This window comes from Microtus ochrogaster, chromosome 2 (assembly GCF_000317375.1).
Source record: "Microtus ochrogaster isolate Prairie Vole_2 chromosome 2, MicOch1.0, whole genome shotgun sequence".
Lineage (NCBI taxonomy): Eukaryota > Metazoa > Chordata > Mammalia > Rodentia > Cricetidae > Microtus > Microtus ochrogaster.
Genome location: NC_022010.1, coordinates 17,279,521 through 17,291,232, shown reverse-complemented (window position 1 = coordinate 17,291,232; position 11,712 = coordinate 17,279,521). Strand labels below are relative to the sequence as shown.

Sequence of the window (11,712 nt, the reverse complement as noted above, 5' to 3'; positions counted from 1 at the left end):
GGGTTTCTCTGTGGTTTTGGAGCCTGTCCTGGAACTAGCTCTTATAGACCAGGCTGGTCTCGAACTCACAGAGATCTGCCTGCCTCTGCCTCCCTAGTGCTGGGATTAAAGGCGTGCGCCACCACCGCCCGGCTGGAGGTAGTTCTTTATTTTCATTATTCTCTAAACATAAAAGTATATTTTTGAACTTGTGTTAACCATAAACATCAATATTTGAACTAGACTGGATTTGAACCCTTGAGCTTTCATTTTAGGTACTTGATAGCCAAGTGACTAAGAGTAGGTTCATAAGTAGAAGGTATTACTTCAGATACCACTTTTTGTCATTAGGAAAATCTTTGTCTTCAGTTTTCTTGTTTTCAAGACGAAAATGTCAACTCCAATAGTCACTTGCTAGTGCTGTCCTAAAGTTCAAATGAGACAGTGCATGTTAAGGAGCTTTGAAACTAAAGTGGTCTGATCAGTAGCTTTATCCCTTGTATGTTTTCATTTTCATACTGTCAATAAATGTCATCATGGGGTTTTGTTATTGTCTTGAGATATGTGTGGTTATTTTATTTGTAGGCTAGTTAGTAATTGAACCCAGGGTGGAATGTGTGTGTCCAAAGGCTGTATCCAAACCTGAATTCATGTTATATTTTGTCCTTCTAGGACCCTGTGGTTTTGGCATTTGACATTGAGACAACCAAACTGCCTCTCAAATTTCCTGATGCTGAGACAGACCAGATTATGATGATTTCCTATATGATTGATGGCCAGGTGAACAGATACTCTTCTTTAGAAACTTAAAATGCTTTTGTGGGGATTTTGTTATTGTTTTTGAAATGGGGTGTCACTGTGTAACTTAGCTTGGCTTCATATGCTTCATGGTCCTCCTACGTCAGCCGTCTGAATTCTGAGATTACAGGCAGGTACTACTATGCCCAGATCACCTTGTTTTTGTGGAATTCTTTGAAATTAGTTTCTTGAGAAGGCTGAGAGTCTATCTTAACTTTTCAGTGATTGACTTGCATTGTCTGCTCATAAACTTTACCAGGGCTACCTCATCACTAACAGGGAGATTGTTTCAGAAGATATTGAAGATTTTGAGTTCACCCCCAAGCCAGAATATGAAGGGCCCTTTTGTGTGTTCAATGAACCCGATGAGGTAAAGAAGCTTCCTATAGAAACTTTCTGGTGTTTGGTGTAAAGTGGGAAGAGGGAAACCCATTTTTGAGCGCAGGTGCTTGTTGCTCAGTGAGCTTCCTCTTCCATGGCCAAGGCTAGAGTGGGTCCTTAGCATATGGGCTGGTGTGAAACTGCTGCTTCTGGGTATTTGGGGAGGTATTTGCAATTTGCTGAAAGCAGAGAAAAGGGTCCCACTGACTTATGTGGTTCGTTGAGCTTAGGTCCATTTGATCCAGAGATGGTTTGAGCATGTCCAGGAGACCAAACCTACCATTATGGTCACCTACAATGGGGATTTTTTTGACTGGTGAGTTCTGCTTCCTGCTGTGGGTAATTGTGTTAGGGAGAGGTGGGAGTGGAGCAGGTCTGCCTGGTGGTATCAGCTGTTTTGTTATTTTCACAGAGAAGTGTCTCCTGGGAGCGATCTTTCTGCATTCAAGGAGGAACAAAGGAAGAATTGAAGACTCATTTATCCCATTGCTTGTCTCTTGTTGTTAGGCCATTTGTGGAGGCTAGGGCAGCAACCCATGGACTGAGCATGTACCAGGAGATAGGCTTCCAGAAGGATAGCCAGGGGGAATATAAGGCACCACAATGTATCCACATGGACTGCCTTAGGTATGTATATACCACATAGTAGGGGCTCATCACTATGATCCCATGAGTGATAGATAAAGGTTTCTTGTGCAGGCTGGAGCCTCTTAAGGGAGGAGGTTAGCCTCCAATAAACAGGTTTGGGCCATAGGGAGTTGCTGTTTGCTTGTTGTTAGTCTTCCATTTAGTCAATAAGTATGTTAAACAATAGTCTGCAGGGTAGAAAAGCTGGGCTAAAAAGAAACATAGATAGAGCAAGATTCTGGTACTTACATAGATGAGGTCAAGATGAGTTCAGTATGCTTCGTGCTGACTGAAAGCAAGTAAGTGTCACAGGTATTGAAGTCATGATGTTTGGAGCATACGTCCACGCAGATAGGAAGACAGATATGTATACACAAATACAGAGAACTGGCTGGAGAGAATGGCGCCTGAACTGGGCAAAGAAATGAATTCCATCAGCCACCACAGGTGTATGAGGTCTGCTACTATTTGTTTACTCTGATGATATTTCAGCATTTGGGTTGGAGGGAAGCCAAGAGATTGGGACTGATTTATAGGGTAACAGGTGGTAGCTTGACCAAAAGCATTGGGTAAAAAGAGACCTACACTCAGATTTGCTAGTGTGGGCTGGGACTTTAGGGATGAATGGATGCCTGAGGTCTCTGCTCGGTCGATTTGGAATGGGAAAGAGTAATTTTGAGGTAAGAGAAGATTCTGTTGAATCATGTTGGTGTGAAGCCTTTGTGCACTTGGAGGAGCCCAAGACTAGATGGTGTCACCTAGAGCCATAACATTGTACAAGAGGATTATTCCACAGCATTTCCCCTTTTTGTTTAGTTAAAAAGGAAGATTTTAATTTAAACATAGTTTCCACATATAAATATAATTATACACAGCAAAAAGAGTTATCAAGTAAGAATATATTATAGTTACAATATCTAGTCTATTTGTATTTGGCAAATTTGGGGGAAGTATTCTATTATTTATTTTATCTTTGTGACTCTAAAGTTTTACATAGCTGTTTGAGACTTTCATCCTAAATTAGGGTCTCATGGAAAGTCCTAATAGATGATGATCTATCAACTTTAGAAGTATAATGAGAGAAGGCCTGAGAATCTATAGAGGAGGAGGCCATGGAGAATTTAGAGAAGAAGTAGACAGCTGCTAGTACAGAAGTTATGAGAGATAGAGATTTAGATATGATCACTGGGTAGTATAATCCCTCACAAAGGTATTAATTGTATAGAGACAGGTTCCATGTTGAGGAACTACCTTCTAGGGTGTGTGTGTACGTATAAAGGCCAGAGGTCAATATCAGGTATCTTTCTCCATTGCTCTCTACTTAATGTTCTGAGATATAGGAGCTGGCAGTGAATCTAAAACTTGCTCCTTTGGCTAGACTGGTTCAACACTAAGTCCCTGGGATCCATTTGTCTCTACTCCTTTGGCACTGGAGTTACAGCCGCAACGCACCATGCCTAGCTTTTACATGGATGCTGGAATTCTGAACTCAGGGTCTTATGCTTGTATGGCAAGCACTTTACCCACAGACCATCTTCCAATCCCTAGAAGGTGTCTTCTAAAGAAGATGCTCTTGAGAGAGCTCATACTGAAAGGACAATGTAAGAAGAAAAAAAATGACCAGGTAGTTTATGAAATAAGGTTTGAGAGGCAGTGAGGCCTGGGAATTCGTGCTATATTGCCTTATCATTTCTCCATAACAAGAGGCTGAATTCTTTGCTGAAAGTGGTGGGTGAGGCAAGGGATATAAAAGATTCTTTGACATCTGCATATACTTTGTGCATACATCTGAGATTCAAGTGAAGGTTTTATGAGAGAATATGCATTAACCCTACTACTTTATGTGTTATGTCTGGTTTTGCCAGCCTTTGTGTTACCATCATCTCTAGAATTTGTCCTTTTGCCAGGTGGGTGAAGAGGGACAGCTACCTTCCTGTGGGCAGTCATAATCTCAAGGCAGCTGCCAAAGCCAAACTTGGCTATGATCCTGTAGAGTTGGACCCTGAGGACATGTGTCGTATGGCCACTGAGCAGCCTCAGGCACGTAAGCCCATTTGCTCGTTTTTGCAACCCTGAAGTCATAGACACTCTGGCTACAGAGGCTAGGTTAACTGAGATGTGGGTCCTAAATTGGCCCTGCCTGGCCCACTCCTGCTTAACCTTGCCTCTTCCCTGAACTTCGTTTTCTGTATTTCATGAATTTTCTTGGACCCTTGGTTCTTAATGTTCCTGTTCTCTGTTTCCTCCAGACTCTGGCCACTTACTCAGTGTCAGATGCTGTTGCCACTTACTACCTGTACATGAAGTATGTTCATCCCTTCATATTCGCCCTGTGCACCATTATTCCCATGGAACCTGATGAGGTTAGTGTCACCTATGGTCTTCCAGTCATCCTCTTTTGTACATGAACTGATCCTCATCTAGGACTGGTCCTAGAGACTGATAGTGAACTCCTGTGTGTGGCTTCACTGACATCTTTCTAGAGTCTAGGGGCCCCAGTGTGAGAATAGCAACAGAAAACAGCGGCTGCTGCTACTAGCTACAAAACTTTTCTTTACATGGCAGTCAAGGTTAGATGCCTTTCTGGTGGTCATGAACTTTGTCTAGGAGTCAGGGCTTTTGACAGATTTGGGGTTGCTGGATGCAGCTTTTTTTCCCTGTAGGTGCTGCGGAAAGGCTCTGGAACATTGTGTGAAGCCTTGTTGATGGTGCAAGCTTTCCACGCCAACATTATCTTCCCCAATAAGCAAGAGCAGGAGTTCAACAAACTGACAGATGATGGTCATGTGCTGGATGCTGAGACCTACGTGGGAGGTCATGTGGAGGCACTAGAGTCTGGTGTCTTCCGAAGTGATATCCCATGCCGATTTAGGATGGTATGCCTCCTTCCTGGGTCTTGGGTTCTGCTTTTTTCCATTCTTGTGCTGTTATGAAACCCAAGAAGCCATGGCCTGAAACAATCTTTATCTAAATTTTTTTTATAGGCTACTTCTGTCAAGGGTGCTTTCTATGACTCAGTACTACTCCTATCCCTTCTTACAAAGGATGAGTCTCCATTCAGGGCTTCCTACAACACAGTACACTTGCAGAACATTCTCTGGTACATCCTGACATGTATCACATTAGAGGCAGATTTAAAGATCTGTCTGACCTGTGCCCTTTCCTGTCTTAAACTAGAATCCTGCAGCCTTTGATTTCCTGCTGCAACGAGTTGAGAAAACTATGCGCCATGCCATTGAAGAAGAAGAGAAGGTGCCTATGGAGCAAGTCACCAACTTTCAAGAGGTAGCCACCTAGGAGGCATTGAATTGGCCTATAATTGGATCAGTTCCTTTTTACATGCCTAAAGCACCTCGGGCTCTTGATGTGGTTTTGTCATACTGCTTCTGGAACCTGCCACCCTTCTATCTTCATTATCTTTTATTGTACTTGTTCTCTTTTTTATTGTTTTGTTTTTCGTTTTTGAACATAGGGTTTCTCTTTGGTGTACTTCTGGCTATGCTGAACTCACTCTGTAAACTACCAGGCTAGCCTCTGACTTACAGATCTGCCTACCTTTGCCTCCCAACTGCTAGGATTAAAGGTGTGTGCCACCACCAATATTCATTTGTTTTTCCCATTTCTATAGGTGTGTGATCAGATTAAGAACAAGCTCACCTCCCTAAAAGATGTCCCTAACAGAATTGAATGCCCTCTTATCTACCATCTAGATGTGGGAGCCATGTATCCTAACATAATCCTTACTAACCGCCTGCAGGTGAGACCTCAGCTTCCCACATCATAATCATCTCTCTCTGCAGATGATTATTTGCAGATGTTTTCTGACCCTCCCCTCCTTTTATAGCCTTCTGCCATAGTGGATGAGGCCACCTGTGCTGCCTGTGACTTCAATAAGCCTGGAGCAAATTGTCAGAGGAAGATGGCCTGGCAATGGAGGGGAGAATTCAGTGAGTGTCAGGCCCGAAAAGGTGCTCAGCAGGGCAGGACAGACCTAGATTCTGATCTTGGAATCTGTCCATCGTTTTTCTATACAGTGCCAGCAAGTCGCAGTGAATACCATCGAATCCAGCATCAGCTGGAATCAGAGAAGTTTCCTCCTTTGTTGCCAGAGGGGCCAGCACGGGCCTTTCACGAGCTCTCGCGAGAGGAACAGGCTAAATATGAGAAGCGGAGGCTGGCAGGTGAGCACCTGGCAAAGCCACAGCTCGGCAAACAGTGGCTCCTTTGATCAGAGATATGGGCATTCTTTAGCTCCAAGGCAGTAGGATTTTAGATTAAATTATGTCTTTCTGTGGATGTTCCTTTCTTTATTTCTCCTTTACAAATGTCCAGGAAGTAACCTTTGTAACAGTCTTGGTATCAAATTGTCAGTACTCGGGGCCTGTTCTCTTTTACAATGATAATTATGATTAGCAGTGTGTCTGGGTTTTTGTTCATTTGTGTTACAAATGTTAGGAAAGTGAGCTCCTTAGCATCCCTGTGTACCGGCTTGCTCTTTGGTTATCTGAAAGGTCTCAGCTACCTCTCCAACACTCTCAACTATCTTAGATTATTGCCGGAAGGCCTATAAGAAGATTCATATGACCAAGGTAGAAGAACGTCTGACAACCATCTGCCAGCGGGAAAACTCATTTTATGTGGACACAGTTCGAGCCTTCCGAGACAGGCGCTATGAGTTCAAAGGGCTGCACAAGGTGGGACAAAATAGATCAGTTTCTGAAGTGACAGGGTTTTAACATCTTGGTCTATAGCTGTAGTATGTGGGGAGCTTGTAACATGCATTTGGATAATAAATTCACAGTTGTCTCTAAATGTAAAGAATCGATGGCCAGAAAGGGCAGAGATTACCATGACCTAAATAAACCCTGGGAACCATGCTGATCAATTGTTTCAGAAGTAATTATGTAGCGCCACACCTGCAAAAGACACTGACTGAACTAAATACTCCCATGAGTTGACTTGTCTTCCAGCACAACAGGTAAGTAAGTAGTTCTTACAAACTCTTAAGGCCACCACATACACTGGATTTAACCCTCTGATTTAGAGGAATAAGAGGAATGACCCCACACACACACACACCTTTGGTTTTTCAAAATAAGGCTTCTCTGTGTAGCCCTGGTTGTCCTGTAATTCACTCTGTAGACCAGGCAGACCTTGAACTTACAGATCTCCCCATGAAATTAAAGGCATGTGCTACCACCGCCCCACTGGCTTTGTTTCTAGATTGTGATGACAGTCTTGATGGAAAGCGTGGTAGACTAGAAGTACTTATGTTGGAGGACAGATGGCACATGGAATAAAGGAGATATGCTAAGGTATTAACAGGTGGCCAATCTAAAGAGGGAGTGGTCTTTGTCCTTTCAAAAGTTGTTCTATTGGTTTTTGTTAAAGTTTTTTTTTTTAATGTGTTTGAATGTTTTGTTTGCTTGTATGTATTTATGCCTGATACCCATGGAGATCAGAAGATGGCATCAGATCCCCTAGAACTGTAGCTACAGATGGCTGTAAGCCACCATGTGGGTACTGGGAAACAAACTTGGGTTCTCTACAAGACCCACTGGGCCATCTCTCCAGCTCCAGATTTGAAAGGTTTTAATACAGAAAATTTAGTCTTTTGATCTTTGTGGACTGAAATTAGAGAAGCTGTAAAATACTTAGACTCTCCAATTTACTTCCAGGTATGGAAGAAGAAGCTCTCAGCAGCTGTAGAGGTGGGTGATGCATCAGAGGTGAAGCGTTGCAAGAACATGGAGATCCTTTATGATTCACTGCAGCTGGCTCACAAGTGCATTCTGAACTCCTTCTACGGCTATGTCATGCGCAAAGGGTATGGGCCACATGCAGTAAATGAACAGGGAGGGAATGAACAAGATGTGATGCCAAAAAGCAAAAGGTTGGGGGTGTCTTCAGATATTGACGAAGCCAGCTGATGGATGTGTATTAATGGGAATGTTCTTACAGCTCACAAAATGTTGGTGATACAGACTTAATTGAGACTGGGTCCTTGGGAGTAAGGTTCACACTGGTTCAAGGGTCTGGGTGTTGACTTGCTACTGGATACCTTGATTTAAGTATAGTGGGCTGAAGATGAGATTGGTTCATTTTGACATTTTTATGTCATTATATCATCACTGGAGTGGAAAGGGCTTTTAGGAAATTATTTAATAGCATCAGATTATTTAAGAGGTGGGCAGAGGAATGATAGAATCAGATTATTTAAGGGTTGGACAGAGGAATGACCAATGAAAGGCATAGAACTTGACTGATGGGCTGAAGTCTTACAGCCAAAGTAGAGACTATTCTAGGAAGAGAGAATAGGACATGGTTTGGGTGGTATGGCCAGTAGGGCCTGGACTCTATTCCTTGGATAAAGCAAGTTGGGGTCTCTGGGGAAACAAATCAAGTTCAGGAACAGAAGAAAAGAGTGCTATTAACTTGTAGCTCTGTAGAAAAGGAAAGAGAACTGACTGGAGTTGATTCAAATTGTATCTGATTGTGTGTGTATGTTGGGGTTTTTTTTAAAATGATTTGTGTGGACATGCACATACTATAGTGTTCATGTAAAAGTCAGAGGACAGCTTTGGAGAGTCAGTTCTCTTTCTACCATGTAGGTGCATTGTTTCAAACTTAGTTCATCAACCTTGATAACAAGTGCATCTACCCGCTTATCCATTCTACCAGCCCTGTTTGTCTTTGGAGATTTTTGTGGGGAAGGGAGAAGTCAAGACAGGGTTTCTCTGTATAGCCCTGGCTGTCCTAGAACTAACTCTGTAGACCAGGCTGGCCTGGAATTCACAGAGATCCACTTAGCTCTTCCTCCTCCTGTGTACTGGAATTAAGGGCATATGCCACCACTGCCCAGCTTAGTTGTTGTTGTTTGGTTTTTTTTTCAAACATTTTTAATAAACAATATTTTTAATAGCTTATTCTTATTTTATGTGCATTCACATTAGTGTTTTGCTTGCATGTATGTCTGTTTGAAAGTGTCAGATCCCCTGGAACTGAAGTCACAGACAGCTGTGAACTATCATGTGGGCATTGGCAATTGAACCCAGGTCCTCTGGAAGAGCAGCCAATGCTCTTAACTGCTGAGCCATCTCTCCAGCTCCCTATTTGTTGGTTTTTAATGTGAGTGGATGTGCTAAGTACTGCTGGGTCAGAATGGAGAGAGAACAGGGAAGGGGTCTAAGCCCAGAGAATGAGGTTGTAGGCAGAGTGAATTGGCAGGAGGCTGAGCACAGCTGTCCAGATATGGGCTTAGAGTTTCTAAGAGGCAGGTAGGTGAGGGTAGGATTTGGGAAGAGCTGTGACAAGAATGAAAAGAACATAAGAGTGGGTTTGAGAGTCCTACAGACTTTGAAATTGTGAACTGATATGTGACAGCATATTAACCCTTCTAGAACTTTCCTGAGCCACACTGGTCACCCTAAACTAGGGATAGAAGTACCCTCAGAACAAAACCAAATTCCACCTTAGTTCTGTCCTGCTTCAGATATGTTTGGCTACTTACATCATCTCTTCTGGGGATCCCTTCCGTCTTCTGATTCCCTGTGGCGGGAGCCTCCCATTAGTTCTGCTCACCATAGACTTTTGGCTGCCTTTCCAGGGCTCGCTGGTACTCCATGGAGATGGCTGGTATCGTCTGCTTCACAGGAGCCAACATCATCACCCAGGCAAGAGAGCTGATTGAGCAGATCGGGTGAGTGTGGCCTAGGGTTGGCTGTAGGACTTGTACCACAGTGGGAGGGGCAGTAATAGGAAATCATAAAGGCTGGGAAGATAGAACTGGGTTTGATAACATATTTGAGATACTCAACACCTGACTTCTAAGGACTTGGGGCCATGACCTTGTATCCATAAATTTCCTTTATTTCACTCCTTTCTTTGAAGGAGGCCCTTAGAATTGGACACAGATGGAATATGGTGTGTCCTGCCCAATAGCTTTCCTGAAAATTTTGTCATCAAGACAACCAATGTGAAGAAATCCAAACTGACTATCTCCTATCCTGGTGCCATGTTGAACATTATGGTCAAGGTGAGTGGGTCTGCAGCAAGGAAACACATTCCATTCTGACTTCTGGCCTGTTCCCAGTGTGGGTGTTTGGAAAGATCTCAACTGGTGATGTCTTTGGCCCCATACAAAAACTACCCATCTGTAATGCTCTTTTTTCTAATTTCCTCAGCTGTCACAGTCAGACTGTTAGATTCAGGTTGCAAAGAAAGTTTCTTTCACTTTCACAGAACTATACCATTGTTCTTTCTTTAATTTTTAAAACAATTTTAAACTTAAACAAAAGTCTTAAAGATAGTACCAAAGAAGAGTGGGGATATGGCTCAGTAAAGTGCTTCTCACACAATCATGAGAACCTGAGCTGGGATCCCTAGCACCATTGTAAAAGCTGAGCGTGTCAGCACAAACTTAGTCCCCATGCTGACTTGGGGACACAAAGAGAGATGAATGAATGCCTGGAGCTCATTGGCCAGCAAGCCTAACCAAATTGATCGGCTCCAGGTTCAATGGAAGACCCTATCTTAAAAAACAAAGTGGGGTGAGCTGGGCAGTGGTGGTGCGTACCTTTAATGCCACCAGCACTTGAGAGGCAGAACCCTCTGAGTTCTAGGACAGCCAGGGCTACACAAAGAAACCCTATTCTGAAAATCAGATAAACAGATGAAGTGGGGAACAATTGAGGCAGACATCCAGTGTCAGCCTGGCCTCCACGTACACACACACACAAATAGTGCAGAGAACCTTTTTTATGTCTTTCTGTCTGCTTCCCCTAATATTTACATCTGCCTAAAGTATGCAGTCATCAAAATGAAGAAATGTATGTTGGTATACCCTTAACTACGTTACATATTACTTGGAGGTAATATGTTTCCAGGTCCTCACACAGTGTCCTCTTTAACCTGGACAGTGCCTTGGTCTTTACTGGTCTGGAATCTTATTTTCTACTGTCAATTTGGAGTTCTCAGTATAAGAAAACTCAGTATATTTGAGTTTTCTTGAAAGAATATCACAGGGGTGATGCCTAATCATCACTTTCTCATCTTTGAGGACATAGGCTCCAGTGCCAGGTTGTCCTCATCAACCTGATGATGAGGTTCCCCCAAACCCCCGTTCATATGCTGTTCTTTGGTTAGTAATCACACCCAAGGATCACTGACTTCCCTGAAGGAATGGGTATCAAAGATCATCTGGGCATATGTTAGCACCATCAAGGTAATTAACGAGTCTCATAAAGGCATGGGTTTGATTTTGGGTGTTTTTGTTTTTTTGGTTTTTTTTTTTAATTTATCTAACTTTTATGTGCACTGTGAAGTTGTTGGATCCCCTAGACCTGGAGTTACAGACAGTTGTGAACTGCCATGTGGGTGCTAGGAATTGAACATGGGTCCTCTGGAAGAGCAGCCAGTGCTCTTAACCTTACTGAGCCATCTCTCTAGACCCGATGAAGGCATGTTTTGAAATGTTCCTTAGACTTTGTTTTTTGTTTCTTTTTTTTTTAATTTTTATTTATTTATTATGTATACAATATTCTGTCTGTGTGTTTGCCTGCAGGCCAGAAGAGGGTACCAGATCTCATTACATGTTGTGAGCCACCATGTGGTTGTTGGGAATTGAACTCAGGATCTTTGGAAGAGCAGACAATGCTCTTACCCACTGAGCCATCTCTCCAGCCCTCCTTAGACTTTGTAATTCCTGACTTTTGCAGCTATCAGTTGGGTCACCTGTACTGCTGTCAGTTTCCTGTGCTAGTATTTCTTCATGGGAGTTTGCTGTTTATCCCATTCCTTCTGCTTGATCATTGGAATTCTATAATGGATAGTTGTTACTGCTTGTTCATTGATTTATTGGCAGCAATGTGGGTTCGTGGGCATCTTTTATACTTAGATGATAATCCAGTGTCTTTTCTTGCTCAGTTT

General features: G+C 42.9%; 1 protein-coding gene across 1 annotated transcript in view; it reads left to right on the top strand.

Annotated features, from left to right (window-relative positions):
- The window catches only part of Pole (DNA polymerase epsilon, catalytic subunit), a 54,171-nt gene that overhangs the window by 9,072 nt on the left and 33,387 nt on the right, over positions 1-11,712 (top strand). The window contains exons 9-23 of the mRNA XM_005344494.3: positions 652-759; positions 1,037-1,147; positions 1,389-1,474; positions 1,666-1,785; positions 3,693-3,825; positions 4,035-4,148; positions 4,449-4,661; positions 4,963-5,070; positions 5,414-5,542; positions 5,630-5,732; positions 5,820-5,966; positions 6,334-6,479; positions 7,464-7,612; positions 9,392-9,484; positions 9,676-9,820. Of these exons, the coding sequence (XP_005344551.1) occupies positions 652-759; positions 1,037-1,147; positions 1,389-1,474; positions 1,666-1,785; positions 3,693-3,825; positions 4,035-4,148; positions 4,449-4,661; positions 4,963-5,070; positions 5,414-5,542; positions 5,630-5,732; positions 5,820-5,966; positions 6,334-6,479; positions 7,464-7,612; positions 9,392-9,484; positions 9,676-9,820 (1,905 nt within the window). The remainder of the gene's footprint in view (positions 1-651; positions 760-1,036; positions 1,148-1,388; positions 1,475-1,665; positions 1,786-3,692; positions 3,826-4,034; positions 4,149-4,448; positions 4,662-4,962; positions 5,071-5,413; positions 5,543-5,629; positions 5,733-5,819; positions 5,967-6,333; positions 6,480-7,463; positions 7,613-9,391; positions 9,485-9,675; positions 9,821-11,712) is intronic.